The following is a 16606-nucleotide window of genomic DNA, read 5'->3' on the forward strand; positions in this document are numbered from 1 at the left end:
CCTGAAAACACCCCATTGCTGCCGAGTGGTGCTGGGACAGGGCTGTCCTCCCCACGCCAACTGGACTGGAAAGTTTGGTTGAAAATCTTGCTGAAAGGCTGAGGAGAAAGATCAGGAGAAGAGAAACCTGCTGGGATGCGGCACGGCATTGTTTTAAGCAAACCCCTGGTGCATCAGTGTTGTTTTCTCTTGCTGGTGCTGGGTCAGGCTGCTTTGCGCCCACGCAGGAGGTACCACTTTCCTGACCTGCTGTTGCATCTGCTCTAACTCCATCCTGTGCTGCTGCAGAAAGGTGGTTGGTGTGTCTGCAGAGCAGCACCAGACAGCAAATCTCCCTCTGCTCTTTCTGGGTGCCCTCTGACTCCTCTGAAGCACAGGAGACCACCTTTGCACACCAGAAAATTATATGCATCGGGGCTGGCATAGCTGGAGCGAAGTGGAGAGGTACCAAGTGGTCCCAGATAGGTGCTTCAGTTGCTCCATCTCCCCTTTTCTCCAGGCGGATGGATGGGGCTGGTTTCTCATAGTGCATCTGTACCCTGTCCTAGGGCTGTGGAACCCTGGGTCTGTGTAGGACATCGGTGATGACACCACTTGTCTCCTGCAAAGCTGTTTTTTCCCTTTTACAGAGCACAGATACATCTTGCACATCAGAGCTGGAGGGCGATGGAGGACCCCAGGGCAAGACCTCTCCCTGGGGCTCTTCACAGATCTCCAGCCCCTATCCACTCTAGAAATCACCACTCTTGAATTTCCAGGGAAGTGAGGTTTCTTTGGCCCTCCCAGAGAGCAGGCAGGACTTTTCTGGTAGTTCTGGTGGATGCATATCCTTGGGTCATCCATCACCACTCCCAATGAGCTGCATGTGCCTCAGGATGGAGCAGGAGCACTTTCCGAAGTGGAAGAGCATCACCATGGCCTAAAGGGCATAAAAATGGTTAGAAGGAAACCTTTGGCCCCACCAGCCGTGAGTTAACCTGGCCGGGCTGGCTCACAGCTGGAACGTGCATGGAGGGACAGCAGTTTGAGGGTGAGGAGGGAAGAGCAACGTGTGGAAAAAAAACCCGAAGCGGTCTTTCAAAATCACATGGTGATAAGGTGTTTTCTGGAGTGCCCCATACAGCTGGCAGCAGAAACCAGGTTTTTATGTTTTGGTCTGGCTAGTTTTTCACTTTCTGCAGCCAAAGGGATCTGGATAAAGTTTGCCTGGAAGATTAGCTGGCACCAAGCCCGACTCGACATCTCTGGAAGCCTCCCCTTGAGCAGGAGTAGGTCCTAAATCCCCTCTTGTCCTGGCCCTGCCGTAGGTGAGCGTGGGGGAATGTGTGTCCCATGGAGGGGACAGTTCCATCGAGCCACCGGCTGGCCACCAGCACCTGCGCCTGCTGCCAGATCCCGCGTGGGGCTGCAGCCCTCTCCCCTCCAGCATGCTGGGCCCCCGCTCCTCCCATGGTGGGGATGCTGGGGAGCATGGAGGGATGAGCGAGGTCCTGGCAGATCCCTGCTGCCATGATCTCTGCTTGCAGTGGAGGTGATGCCCTGCAGCCGGAGGGGTGGGATGGGAGCACGAAGCCTTGGCACCGGTGCCTGGCTGTTGTGGCTTTGCATTGACCCTTGCCTGGGGATGCACGTCCTTCGTGTGGTCTGTTCCGACGCTGAAACTGAGCGGGGAAATGGGGTGCGTGGGAGCCCCGCAAGCAGGGCTGGCCTCCCCCAGTGCCAGCTCCGGGGCAGATGTGCCCCAGCCATTGCACATCAGCTTCGGCACCAACTGCGGTGTCCGGCCACATCTGAGCTGCCGGCTCCAGGGCAGAGCTGGCAAGGGATGGAGTCATGGGAAGAGGCCATGCAATGCCGTCCCCACGGGGCCAGTGGGCACCCCATGCTGGCCCAGACACAAAGCAAAGGGGATTTCGTGCCTGGGGAGGCATCGCAGAGCAGGAGGGAGCTGGCAGGCGCCTGCCCGCCCCTGTCGCTGCTCTGCTGCTGTGCTGGTAGCAGATGCCGATGCCTCCGGAGCAGAAAGCCCGGTCCCTCCCCTCTCATTCCTTTTTTCCTTTTTTCATTCTTTTTTTCTTCCCCCTCCACGGCTGATCTTAAAAAAGCCCAGGCGGTTTGGGCTTCGTGAAACCCAAATGCCTTTTGCAGCATCAAGCCCGGATCCCATAAGTAATATCCCAGCATTTGAGAATAAGACAGTATATGAAGTAGACGGGGAGCTATAAAGACGCTTTAAAAGGGGCAATAAAAGTTTTGGGTTTCATATCGTCTTACCAAAGAAGAGAATAACAGAGAAGCAGGAAATTTCAGTAGCAGACATGACAAAGGTCACAGCACTCAGACTGCACCTTAGACAAAAACACCTACTCTTATGAAAACAGCAAGAATTTTTGGCAGGGGCTCAAGAGCTCTTACAGGCAAAGCTCTCGGCAGCGCTAAAAGGTTACAAGAGACTGTTTTGTCTACGTTGCTGTAAATGTTTATAATATTTCCCTGCATTTGTATTGCAGGGGATATCCTGCAGGGGTGATCGCGAATTCAGCCCGTGCCCCTTCCTGCAGGGTGTCGGGGTGCCCGGTGCTGCTGCAGTGGGTGCTGCCACCGGTGCGGGGCTGATGCCGCAGGGGGCACCCTGCAGACGCGCCTGGCTGCGTTTGGGCCCCGAGTGTGGGTGCTGGTCCTGCACAGGGGTGCAAAGGGATGGAGCTTTGCACAGCAGCCTGGGGCATCAGCAGAGAGAGGAGAAAAAGGAAACCTTGCCTGGGATTTTATGGTGTGCAATACACTTTTGGGTTGTTTTTTTTTTTGGTGTAACACCTGAATACATGGCAGGTGGGAGCAGGAGCTTTCATTTACTCAGCTGGCCCTTAGCTAATGTGCCCTGCGTGTTTGCAAGAGGTTTGCCAAACTTTTCTCCCTCTTGCTCAGCCACAGTAAGGCACTGCAGTTACCCAGTGCCTCTTCTCCCACTGCCTCTTCTCCCAGTGCTTTAACTGCACAAGGCTCTCCCCGTGGCTGCGCTGCCCAGGGTTTTCTGCAGGGCTGTGCACATCACCGCAGTCCAGGAGGGGTCAAACAGTCACCAAATGAGCCAGGGAGGTCAGGGTGCCTCTGATCAGGGGCTGCAAGCAGCAACAAAGGGTGTGTGGAGGGATGGAGGCTGCTGGCACTGCTACTCGGGCTGCTGGGGTCAGCGCTGCGTATTTGCACATGGGGTAAAGCACACCCAGAGATGCGCTCTGGGTGGCTCAGTGAGAGCCAGGGTGGCCCTGGCTGTGGGACACCCATGTGGGTGACCCCTCAGGAAGCAGCTGCACACCTTCAGAGCTGGCTCTTGTGTGCGGTGCCAAGTTGCTCCTTGCTCTCAGCTCCGAGTTAGAAGCTGGAGCACTTGGGACTGTTTTTTGGGGATGCTCTGAGAGTCCTCACATGGCAAAGTACTCCAGTAGCGTGCAAACAATGGGGAAAGTGTTGCACGCAAACCCTCAGAGCATCTTGCAAAACACCCTGGGGGGCTGGATGCTGAAGAAGACCTGGTGTGCTGTGTTGGTTTAGGTGCTGGTGGACCCTTTGAAAACTCTTTGCTAGCACTGCCTCTGCATGCAGCTGCATCGGCTGTGCCACCGCTTGCCAGTGACTCTTGGATGCTCGAGGGTTCATAATTCATTTGTGTTTTTGTTGGAAGCTCATTCAGATTTGGTTGTTGCCCTGTTGCAGGAAGTTGCTCTGATGAATGACTGGGGTGGATTTCTCTTCCAGAGGAACCCAGGCTTAATGTGGGCTTTCTGTGGACATCACTGTATATCAATACTGCTCTAATTGTCCATGACATATAGTCTTGGCATTTTTCCCAGACAGTCTAAATAAATCATACACTTCTGCTATAGTAAATAGTCTGTTAGAGGAGATGTTATAGGCTTACAGCCCTTCCCCTCCCTCCAGGAGCTTCTTTTCCCTGCCTCTAATTTTCCATGTACTTTCCATACTAATGAGGCTCTCTGCAAGCGCACCTGCTGCCTGCACCACCCGGGCAGGTCTGCAAAGACAAAGTGCCCAATGTTGCACCTCCTTCCAGGCTGGGGGGCTGTGGGCAGGGGAGGGGGTGGCCGTGCCCACAGCTCTGCTTTGAGGCTGGCATCTGCCCTCGACTGAGCGGAGCGGGGCTGGGAAGTTTCTTGCACCGCTTAAGAAATGCTGGCATTGCACACTTGCAAAGTCTTTGTTAGTATATATTATTTACATCAAGAGAATGCATAAATAAAATAGTAAATATCTCACAAAAATACAGGTTCTGTTAATTGGGCATTGCAAACAAAGCCTTGTGTGCTCAGGCTGGGCGAACCTGCACACAGGGGACAACTCACGTTCTCCTGGGCCAGTGCAAGGGACAGCCTGGCTGGTGACATAGCCTGAGAGTGCAAGGGTCTCCTGGGACAGGGGACAGGGGACAGGGTCACAGCCCAGCTGAGTGCTTCCCCAGGGAGAGGTACAGGTATGTAGTAAACTGGAAGCGCAACCTCTGCTAGGGCTGATGGTAGAAAGGTGAAGACTTTCCAGGGAAGCAGATCCCACGGGCTGGTAGGAGAAGATGCCAGTGTCCCAGACGAAAATGCAGTGGGCAGGCATTTTGCTTTTGGCTGCACCCCTCCATCATCCCAGGAGCAGAAAAGCCAGTGCCCGCTCGCCCGGGCGACTCAGACGCAGCAGCAGAGCGTGGAGCAGTCGAGCCTTGCAGGGGTCCCGGTGCTCCCGGCCTTCTTGTTCTCCTTGGGCAGCAGCAGCACAAAGGCCATGGCCAAGGCGCAGTGGTAGAAGCTGTGCACGTAGGTGTAGTCCCACTCCTGCAAGCGGGGAGAGTGTTAGTGAGACCTGCCGGGGCCGCAGGAGCAGCGGTGCTGGAGGGCTCTGCGCTAGGTGCAAAACGTTAGGTTTCTACAAGTAGCCGAAAAGAAAGGAATAAAAAAAATATTCCTGAGCCTTCTGCCTCTTTTTGCTGTAAGAGAAGAAAGGATTTCCATGCCTTAAGAAAGGAAAAAAAAAAAAAAAAGCAAAGTGGATTTAACACATTCTAATTTGCACATTTCCCAATTCTTGAATGAAGTGTTTCATTACCCCCGCAAAGGACGCGGCGGCGAGGCCGAGGCGCGGGGGGAGGCACTTTCTGCTAAGTGACATTTTTATGTTCTGCTAGAATTTGCAATTACTAAATGCTTTGAAAAATAATCCTTGGGGATGACTGTGAGGTTGTATCTCGCAGCTCCCAATGCACAGAGCAGCCGTAACGGCAGGGCTGAGTGCAGGCGCGAGCGGCAGCTGCAGCAGGGGGTTATCATCATCCCTGCGTGGGACAGACGGACCCTTTCGTGCAGGACAGGCGGACTGGCCAGCGGCAAGAGCAAAAGGTTATAAACATGGGATTGAGTGCCCCTGGGAGTCAAGTGAGAGTCTTTTCTTCGGCGTGAGCCAGCTTTGGATCTGGCCATGACTGGGTTGTAGCCAGTCCCTGTTGTGGCTCTGCAAGGTGTCCTTAAGTCACCCATGCCCAGTTTCCAAAAAACCCTGCTTGCATTTGACAAAGCCACTTTGAGGACCGTGTATGGCTGACAAAAGCATGGCCCATGTCCTTGTGACTCACTTCACACGGGGGAAAGAGATTGAGCATCACCCTGTGTGTCACTTGCTGTCACAGCTGTCCCTGCCCACGCTGCAGTTAACAGGCCAGGGGCTGGGATGGGGACAAGGGAGGGACCCTCATCCCTGCTGCCAGCCCCCGGCACGCCAGCCCCGGAGACCCACACCTCAGCTGGGCTTTGGCCAAGGCTGGATGCACCCCAGTGGTGTGAAGGGGGAAGTCTCCTGTCTTGGTAATGTCCTTTACACCTTGTAAAGTTAGGGTGATTGAGTGTGCAAAGAGGTACCTCAAAGAAGAACCTCAGCATCAGCGCTAACGCCCCGAAACAGAAGCCAGGACCGATCTGCTGGGTGTAGACACTCTTGTCAGGATAGAGCCCTTTCTTCTCTTTCATCTTTTGTAGCTGGAAGGAAAGAGAGAGCATATCTGGCATATTCACCCGGATTTAGCTGGCTGCTCCACATCCGAAAGATCCCATGAATGCTGAAATAAAACCACACTGAGCCCACAGACCGGCTGCCCCAGGCTGCGGGGGCTGCTGGCACACGGGAAGCACCTCCGACCTGCTGCAGCAGGTCCTCCTGCTTCATTCCTGCGCATAATACTGTTTTCTTAATATTCAACCCCAAACCCAGCTCAGGGAGTATGTGCCTTCACAAACCCAGTCTCTAGGAGAGCAGATCCCAGCAGAGCATCTGCGGGCTGGGGGATTCAAGGTGGTCCCCTCCTTGCCCATCCCCTCCCCATCGTGGCCACTTGCTTTTAGCTGCTGGCTGGGCAGCCAGACGAGGCTTAGTGACGGTATATAGCTGGGACTTGCATCACAGTATTTCCATGATGCTGGGCAGCATCTTTCTGCAATTTTTATCCCGTCACTGAATCCTTCTCCTTGCTTGCTCCTGCCAGTGGCTCCACCAACGCAGTCCTGCCTGGGTCCACAGCATCAGCTGTGAGCAGGGCACAGGCTGCAGCATGGTGCCCGACTGTCCCAGCCACATTCAGGCAGACTACAGGCAGATTCCTTCCCACTTTATCACTGCATTTTATGCACATCTTCCACCAGCTCCGGGGCAGTTCACCAGACCCCTCTGCCTCTGAGTAGCTGTAAAAACTCCATAAATATGATCCTCCTGATTAGAAACGCAGGGACAGGAGATGTGGTAGATGGCTCAGACTAATCAAATCTGGTGTTTATCACAAAAGCTGCTTGCTGTCTGCCTGCTTTCTGCTTGGGTTGAAGGAAAAGTGCTGTTTAATCACCGTGATGGCCTGTGCTGTGAGAGCTGGACCTTGAGGATGAAACGGCTGGCACAGGTTAGACCTCTCTGTGCAAGGCTCAGCCGCTTCCCCGCCACGAGCATCCCGCAAAGCCCCGGTACGGTGCCCCTCCCTACGTACCCATTTCACCGTTATCACCAGGACAGCTGTCCCGATGGGTCCCGAGTAGACGCCGTAGCCCCAGCGGTCATGGTAGATCCTCACAGCGATGGTGAGGACGCCGAACATGATGAAGGTTGATCTCTTTGGCTCGTCAAACTCTGCCAGGGCTGCACAGCACCGAGCACAGGGAACATCAGCTCACCCACCCTATTCCTCCACTGTTCCCCTAAAGCCTTACTGGGGTCTGTCCCACCTGCCCTGGGGACCCTCAGCATTGCCTCCAGGTCTGGGTTGCCCTTCTTATGCCTTACAGCTGGGGAAACTGAGGCACAGGGGGGCAAAGCGAACCATGCTGAGGCATCTGAGTGGTGGGCCCAGGAGCTGACTTTGGGGGTGTTATGTTCAGTTTGCATGTGGAAGCTAAAGGGGATTTCCCACCTGTATTTCCCTTGCCTGCCGCAACCCAGAAGTCAGAGGTGATTGCAAAGGCGATTGCAAAGACACTTGCACTCAGTGAGCCCACTGTTGGCTCTTGGGTTCATCCTACATCTCTAACCCTCCCAAACTTGCCGGCTCACCCCGATGCAGCCTCTGTCACGCTGGTAGGACCGTGCTCGCTGGTGTGATGGGGACCAGGCTGTCCAGCCGTGCCGGCACCTGCCTGAGGTTTGCAAGCTGGAAGTCACCAGTGTGAGTAAATTATTAGAGGCTTTTGTTTAGCACAGAATGGGGTAATAACTGATAAAAGTTATGGATCCCAGTGGGCTCCATGCTTTTCCAGCTCGCACAGCTGTGTTATGGCTGTCCTGGATTTGCATTCCGGGAAGCGTGCCCAAGGGTCTGCGTCCGCACATGTGTGCTCGGGCTTTACAAGCCACAGTGAGAGGCTTCCCTGGGCTTCAGTCACCACACCTTCCATGTCCTTGGATCGTGGTTTTATAGGGAGTTTGACTAAGGGATAATGTCCGCATTTTAATCTCTGTTGTTTCCCTGTGGGTCAATATTTTAAACATCGTAGTCCAGGATTTGTATTTTTTTGCAGGGTTTTTGAATGCAGTAATGAAGCAATCAAGTTGAATTTTTCTGCAAGGAGCCAAAGTGTCTGGATCAGCTCTGCCCTACCCTGACACTGCTGTTATCTGCTGAAAATGCCCTTCAGAGGTGATTTGCCTCCTTTGCCTTTTCTAGCCAAGCAGAGAGTGCTGAGGTGCCATGAACAGTATGGGAGCCCACCCTGGGACTTGCACCTTGGGGGAACAGAGCTGTTTCTAAGGTTAATATTTTCCCAACTAATTTTTCACCGCATGGAAGATTTATCTAGATGCATGCCCTGGAAGGGGGATGCTGCTGTCTGCATGGCTTGGTGGTGAAGGGAGGAGGGATGGAGTTGTGCCTGGCAGAGGGGATGCTGCCCTGCAGCTTATACTGGGCTCAGGGGCTGCAGGAGCTCTCCCAGCTCAGCCAGAGGTCCTGCATCATCCCTGGAGCCCCAAGGTGCAGAGGTGAAGGTCCTGCAGGCATTTTGGGGCTGTACATCAGTGCGGTGACCCCAGTACAGCATCAAAAGGGCTGGGGACGCTGCCTGGCTGGAGTGAGACTGGCCACGTGGGTGCTAGAGATGGTTCAGATCTGCTGAGCAAAGCCTTTGCTGTTGGAAAGTGACCGTCCCCTCATCTCCCTCCCCTCACCCCTACTCTCTTCTCCTGTCAGAAATACTCATGTCTTTCAAAAAAACCATGTTGGCAAAATGGGAAAAGAATAGGTTTGAAGTTCTCATCCTTCTTTAGTTTCTGTTGGTTTTTTTTTTCATTTCTATTATACCTTGTTTCAGTGGCAAATAAGGAACAAAATGAGGAAAAAAAAGAGTGAAGGGACTGTGGGAAAAAGAAAACTGAGTAACAGGACAAGGGTCAGGAGTTTTAATAAAGAGGAAGTGAAATATATTTCTGCTTTTTCTAAGCAGATCTAAGATTTCCCGTCATCCCAGACCAGGCTTTTGATAAACAAGGAAGATATATTTGTTACAACTAAACCACTTTGATTTGTGTGCTGCCAAGGGCAGTGACAGATTCTGCGCTTCTTAGTGCCCCCACATCAGGACAGGACAAGCTGATGGGCTCAGGACGGGGAAAATGAGGAGCAATGGGAGATTCCCTGATATAGGAGGTTTCCAAGTAAGTCATCTCACAGTACTGTCCTGCCTTGAACTAAAGCACAAGGCAGCATGTGTTACTTGCCAACTTGAAATAAATCTGCTGTTTTAAGGACATGCGTAAGAGCTGGTGAAGGCAGAGGAACACCCAACTGACACGAACACCAGAGCTCTCCTTACCTCTGAGAGTAAAACTTCCCCAGCCACCACTCAGGACAGTTTTCATCTGTGGCTGAACCCCACTGAGTGGAATGGCTTTCCAAGGGATTAATGGTATAAAAATGGATTAAACCATAGCATGGGCTGACTTCCATAAAAGACAGCCTCAGAGCTAAGTCTTGCAGATGGGAGCTCAAAGGCAACAGCATTTCTGGGGACTGTACCCACTAACTGTCCCACCAGCGATGCTGACAAGCCCTGCCTGACCCCCAGATGCTGGTGATCTGCAGGAACCACGAGATACCAGTGCTTACCCATCAGGGACACCCAGATGGACAGGGCTGTTCCGTAGATGCTGAAGTACTCCAGGATATCATAGCGCATGAAGCACAGCACTGATAAACCAGGGCCATCACATGCATGGTAAATCTATTATTAAAAAAAAAAAAAAAAAAGAGAGAGAGAGAAAAAAGCATTATAAAACTAGGTCCTTACACACACACCAGTAGGGTAAAGGCTCTTACCAACTTGTTGAAACAGCTTTGGCGTGGCTGTGGAGAGGATGGCCAGCAGAACAGAACAGCCTCGAATATACCAGGATCACTGGTACACAGTGATGAATATATTTGAAAGAGAATGTCACTGTTCCCAATTGCAAATCGCCTGACAATCAGCATTCTTCCCTCTTAGCACAAATTATTTGTGGACGAGATTTAGTTTGCCTCTTGGTCTGTGCCAGAATGTGCAATCTGATGACCAAGCTGCTGCGAGCTGAGCCCCAGGCAGTGCAGGGACGTCCTCTCCAGCAGAAGGAAGGCTCTGGGGTTATGTTTCTAATTGCGAAAGATTCTTGTAAAACAATTCAAAATGAGTGTCCTGATGAAATGTGTATGGATGCCAGGTCACTGTCCAGGCTAAATAGGGTTTATATGGCCAGAGTCTGAATGCTGGGGAATTCACTCATTAGTGCATTCCCTTAAAAGCCGCTGGTTCCTGCTGCCCATTAGCTCATTGATTAGGTTATTTGCAAAAAACCCATTGTCATGCAACATAAACGCAAACCAAGCCAAGAGAAATTTTCCAGTGCAATCAGAGGAATGCTCCCAGTGTTTGCCTGGCGCTCGCCTTTTCCGCCGAGCACTCAGCCCTGCGAGTTTTCTAGTGGTAGCACCCGCGTGCTTTGCTGTTTCTGAAGAAGTCCCTTTACTGCTTGGCAGGGCGCCCTTGGAACAATCCTCGCTGTCATGGCCCAGCGGGGATGCTGATATTATTTATAATGGGAATTGCTGCAAGTCTTTTGGCTCGTTGTGGTTTCTAGAAAAGATTGCACCACGGCCGTAATTCTTTTCCCTGTTTGAGATTGGGTCTGGGGAGTCTGGAGACAGGGGGAAGAAAGGGTGGAAGACAAAGAGCGTGTTTCTGGCCAGCGTCGCAGCACTTGTCTGCGATGGACATATGCTTTCACTGCTCTGATGATGTCTGCTGGGGGAGGAGGAGTGGGATGCTACAAGAAAGGCAATAGCAGCAGCTGCTGCCCTTCCTACCCCCCCAACCATGCTGGCAGCTGCCTTCCCTTCCTTCCCCACGCACAGATATTTTGCCTCTGCAATCTCTTCGGCGAGGACCTGTTCCACCTCCCGTGGAAACGCATGCCAATTTTCCTATTGACTTCTTGGGGAGGTGGAGCAGACACAAACCCAGTGCAAAATGAAATTGTAGCTGTCTGGCTTCCCTGGGGAGCTGGGGGGGGGGGGGGGGGGGGGGGGGGGGGGCGGGGGGCTTGATTGGGACGTTTTTATTAACTGTCCTGTAGTTTTTATGGAACTGGCAGAATTTCTTCCCCTGCATCGTGCTTTAATTGGAGGCTTGCATGGTGGATCCTTGGGAATAAGAGACCCTCCTGGTTCACAGCCCTGATGCTGCAGAAGAGCTTTTCACACTGGACAGGTCCTTTACCTACTCCCTGCCTCAGTTTCTCTGTCTCTGTGCCAGCGATGTGACAACCCTCATGAGACACCTTGAGACGGGTGGGGAGAAGAGGCAAATGCAACGTTGGTTGGGTTGCTGAGCTATTTTCTTCATATTCTTTAGCATGGCATTGCCATGGGGTTAAATAGGAGAATTTTTCCAGTGGGAATGCTGCTTTGGGTGCTCAACCAGTGTGTGTACGGAGGCATTTAGCAGTAGTACAAAGCGCAGGGCAGCTTATCGCTGGGAGCCAGAGTATGAATTATTTTCTCTGTGTACAGATGACTGACTTTCTCTACTAGTTATTCCCGTGCAAGAGAAGGCAGGGCGAATCAGAGCCTGGTGAAACACGCATTTTCAAACACTCTGCCGGGGTGAGGGGTTGATAATTATTGGTTTTGATAGCTCAGCAGCATGTTTTAGTCTTTCCTTGTACAGAAACTTCCCTGACTCCAGCATTACTCCCATCACCAGTTAGCAATTGCAAAATCAATAATTCGAATACGTGCTTTTGGCTAAAATGACAGAAGCATAGCAAGAGGCTCTGGATACAATTTAAACCCCAAATTCAGCATGGCCACTTACCAGCTATAAAACAAAGACAAAAACCAGCTCCAAAACATTGCGAATCAATCCAAGTCTCTTTGCACCCAGACCCTCTCCCTAACCTCACAATCGTAAAACACCATTAAATCTATGTAAGGCCACCCCTTAGGACATCCTAAACTGAAGAATCAGCTACTCAGCACCACACACAGTGGGGAAAAAATGAAAATGGATATTCTGGGGGTCATGCTCACTGCTCTTGGGTGAGACCCAGCTGCCCTGCCCAGTGGAGACCTGATGCAGAGGGTGTCTGGGGGGATGGAACACACGGGGAGGGGTATGGGGACATCTTACCGCCACGAAGAACATGGTGAAGAAGTAAACCATGGCTTCCATGTGGAAACGCCGCTTAGCCGCGATGCTGATGGTGGGGAGGAAGACCAAGGTACTGATGGTGGGCAGAAGGAGCTTGGCCACCAGCGAACCCATGGGTGCCTTACAAGCTGGTGGCTCCCGGGGACAGGGTCGCTGTGAGCTGGATGGGGACGGTGGAGAAAACAGCCGTGTGGAGTGTGCTTTAAAATTTAAATGCCCTGAGTGGCCGGGAGGGCCGCGGGCAGGGAACAGCTGCTGCCACCACCGCCACAGCCGCCCCCTTCGCTCCTGTGTCTCCCCAGCAGCGAAATTCTTGACGCAGCCGGCGGCTCCTGGCAGCAGATGCTCTGTGCCCCCGGTATGGCCCTGGGTGTTACTAAAGGAGTGAAAGGGAATGTTGTCCTTGCACGCCTTGTGCTGGGTGTCAGACCTGGGTGCGTGGTGGGCGAGGACTGCGGATTTGCTAGCTCGCCATGGGGACACCTCACCTCTGTATCCCACTGCCCCCATGCCGAGTGGGGGTCAGTGCTGATGGAGCAGCCCGGTAGGGAAAAACAAGGGATGGTGCTGGCACAAAGTAGCGAAGAACCGGTATGCGGCAGGTACGAGGGGTTTTTAAAGCAGTGAGATGTGTCCTGCTACCTTTGCCATGCCTGAGAAATACACACCAAGCTCCAGATCTGCCTTTTATTTCCCTTCGAGGGCATACCTGGGAGGGTGACCCTGCTCTAGGGCAGCACGGGCATCGGGAGCTGGTGTGATGCAGCATCTAACGCCTGCTGCGGGTGCCTGCGTGCCCTCCTGTGCACCCGGGCGGAGTTAAGTGCAGTTAGGTTTCTCAGCCATGCCCTTTGCAGCGCGGACACCTCCAGGATATCTGTCTGAAATTCAGGAGCTGAGCGTCTCTGGGTGGAGGAATTTGAGCAGATCTGTCGTGCAGCGCGGAAAAGCTGGAGGAAAGGAGACCAAAAGCCAAGCGGCGTTTGGGCTGCTAATCCACTCAGTGGCTTCTCTCTTTTATTATGACTTTTTATTATATCACTGCTGCTCCCCTCCTGGGTTAATATCTTTTCCTTGGAGCCTCGCAGGGATTCTCGGCATCTTTTCGGTACAGCTGTTCCCGGGACCCAGGGAGCAGGAATGCTACGCTTGAGCAACCGCCTTTGTGGCGGCGGGTTTGGGGAGGAGGGTGCGAGCTGTGATATGAGCCACCATTTCTGAGGCCGGTAGGATGGGCTCGCCTGTCCCCCAGGAGGGGGTCCGGTGGAAAGGCAGGCATGCACGGAGAAAAAAAATGCTTTTTAAACCACTCCAGCTAAGTTGGAAAGGGCTCCGGGAGGGGGAGTGAGGGGGTGTTGTGTGTGCGGTGAGAATGGCACAACAGCATTAAAGCAGTGACCCGAGAGGGCTGTGCTGGGAGCCGTCCTTGGGGTACCGCTGAGACGAGTTGGGTAGGGGCTCCCATTTTTAGTCGATATTGCAGGATCCATCCACGTTCTCTGGCTGGCTGCAGGCAGCATCCCTCCGCAGGATGGAGCACCACGTCTCCAGCCACCCTCCCGCCTGGGCAAGCCATAAACTCACCACAAAACCCTGCAAAATTGTATTTCTACTAACAAATAGTGAAAAACTCTGGTGTCCCTATTTACCGTGAAAATTAATCCCTCCAAGCCAGCACATAAATACCCTGCTTCTCCCCAGGTGTCCAGCACTGAGCAGGAAGCGGAGCTGAGTGCCAGCACGCCCCGAAGTACCCTGTCCCTTTTCTGTGCCATATCCTCAGACGGATCCGTTATTCCGTGTTATTCTTGCATGAGCTGCTTGGATCGAGGAAGGTGCTTGGGGCTGCTGCGTGCTGCACGGCAGGGCTTGTCTCCAGGAGGGTTTTGAGTGGGGTTGGGGTTAGCTGGTTGCACAAGCTGCTCTGGATTCCTGGCTAATAAAACCACGTCTGCTCTGCTTTTGGGGCCATGAGGTTGGTGTCAGAGAGGGGAAAACACAACAGCCTGTTGGTGAGGACAAACTTCCACACCTGGGTGCAAAACAGCTCCCCTTGTCCTCATGGGACCATTTGCAAGGACATGGCAGTTGTGCAACAAGCCACCATTTGCAAGGATGTGCAAGGATGGTGGTTGTGCAACCAGCCAAATGGCATCAGGTGAAAAATATGATCAAGCAGTTGTTAAATGTATCCCCTTCGCCCCCATCCTCTGCCCAAAGTCTAGCTGGAGCCCACTGGAAAGGAAACCCCATTGGCTGCTGGATGCAACAAGTGCCAGCCATGGCAAGCTCTCTGCCAAGCAGGGAAGCATTGGAGCTCTCAGGAGCAAGAAAACGTTCCACAGGTTGTTGGAGTTTTGATTTTTTTTTTAATTTTATTTTATTTTTTCTCTCCCAGCTGCACACCCCGGGCTGGCGTTTGGTTTGCAGCCAGCGCTATAGGCATAGAGCAAAAAAAAAAATCACACCGGCTTGTACACGTGTTCCAGCTATTATTGAAAAAGAGACCCCAAAGTAAACTGCAAGGCAAGGGGCAGGCAGGTGGTGAGCTCCTGTCGGGAGCTGCTGCTTAAAAGGTCTTTGTTCAGGCTGCAAACAAACTGCAGTGCTAGACGTGGGCTTTGCAAACCTTCCCGGGAAGGAACCCAAATAACAAAGGGCCAGGACTTTCTTCCTTCTCTCCTGTACAGGTAGGAAATGTAGAAAGAGCAGATTTTAGCTCCTGCATTTAAGTACTTCTGGAAAGCAAATTTTAAATCTACATTCCACAGGGCTAATTTTGTGTGGACCGGAGTTGCACGCAGGAACGGTGATACATATGGCTGAAAACTGGTTCCCAGATGCCAAACCCAGGTTCTGGTATGCTGTCCTGGATCCTTCCAGGGTAACGTTAACCATGACTTTCTGTGAGCGCTTCTACCTTTTAACTCACACATTGCGCTGAGGGAGAGAGACACAGATAGATTTATTTTTAATATGAGGATAATAGTTTGAAAGTATTATATACACTGGAGTGGAGGATGAGGGCTCTGTGCCAACTGAGAGGATTGACAGTATATTCTCCTGGAGGTAAGTATTGGATGGTCTTTCATCTGTCTGTGGTGTAGGCCGTATAAGAATTTAAACCTGCTCCATCCTGTGTCCCCTGTTACTGCCAGGTTTGAAATGATGGTGCTAACGATGCTAAAACGGAGAATCAGGGTTGCAGGATCTACAAGGGCTTGCAGCTCACAGAGCTGCGGTGCCAGGGTCAGTGTGAGCCGGCAAGCAGAGACAGCTGCACCATTGCTGTGCTTACTGCAGCGTGTGATTTGCCACTTCCATTACTTCAGAGTTTAAATTTTCATCTCCACAACACTTTGACTCATGCTCTGGATGTAGGGATGATGGTGAAAAGCTGGATGATGCCCTGGTTTCAGCAGGATGATGTGCAAGAGCTGCAGCTCTGGAGCAGCACGGTCAGCCCCAAGGAGCCCTGAGCAATTTCACGAGCACAGCACCATCCACCTTGCGAAGATTCCTTGACTTCTTGCTCCTCTGCCTCGGGAATTTGATCAAGAAACCTCCTGGTGTGAAAGGACCTGGTGCAAATGCGGAGCAGCCCATGGGCACCACAGCCCTTCCCTGCCCAGCTAAAGAAGGGATGGCTGTAGCATCTGGATAAAACACCCCTCCCCACCTACCACAGCCGGTGATCAGAGCTGTGGCGTGAGAGGCCGCCTGGGCAGTGCTTTCTGGACAGCTGAAATCCATACACAGGCCCTGGCACCAGGGAAAAGGAGCCCAATAAACGTGGAACCACCAGCTGTGCCTGAGCCCCTTGCACGGCCGGTGCTGCAGACCCAGCTCTGATCACCCGCAGCTCTCGCCCGCTCCAGTCCACAGCCCTGCCAAAGCACCTGCATCCTTTTTTTATTAGTGGAATAAATTGCCACTTAAAAAAATCCATTCTCCGTAGCGCCTGGCCCCATTTTAGGCAGCTTTAGCTGAATGCTCGCTCTTAAAAAAATTCCCCCTTCCCACCTCCCTGTTGAATAAATCTATTATGCCTATTCCTCGCAGGTATCCCTGCTTCTTCTATCCTTAGGGTTGGGGTTTTTTTTTCACTCTTCCCTTTTCCTTTGTCCTGTTATGGCCTATTACAAGCATGTCAAAGGTAAGGACATTTCTTGCCACCAGTTTTCCATTGCTCGTACCCTTTGGGGCATCCTGAGGCAGCCACCCCGTTGCCAGATTCGAGGAGGCAGGGATTCGGGGAGGCAGTGCAGGGGTTTATTGCTCTTTTCATGGTGTTTAATGGGTGGTTGTTGGGGTTTTTTTTACAGTCATGACTCCTGGAGCCCAGGAACGTTGTGAAGGTCTCAGCTCTCACCCCGTTAGTCCAAAATGTCATT

General features: G+C 52.4%; 1 protein-coding gene across 1 annotated transcript; it reads right to left on the reverse strand.

Annotated features, from left to right (window-relative positions):
- Positions 1-4212: 4212 nt before the first annotated feature.
- On the reverse strand, positions 4213-12326 carry MYMK (myomaker, myoblast fusion factor). The gene is made up of 5 exons (XM_056352368.1): positions 12192-12326; positions 9638-9752; positions 7031-7179; positions 5919-6035; positions 4213-4841 (listed from the first exon to the last, which is right to left on the reverse strand). Exons 1-5 carry the CDS (start codon positions 12324-12326, stop codon positions 4695-4697), a joined length of 663 nt encoding a protein of 220 aa, XP_056208343.1. The 3' UTR covers positions 4213-4694.
- Between the last annotated feature and the right edge of the window lie 4280 nt (positions 12327-16606).

Source organism: Falco biarmicus, chromosome 9, assembly GCF_023638135.1.
Source record: "Falco biarmicus isolate bFalBia1 chromosome 9, bFalBia1.pri, whole genome shotgun sequence".
NCBI lineage: Eukaryota > Metazoa > Chordata > Aves > Falconiformes > Falconidae > Falco > Falco biarmicus.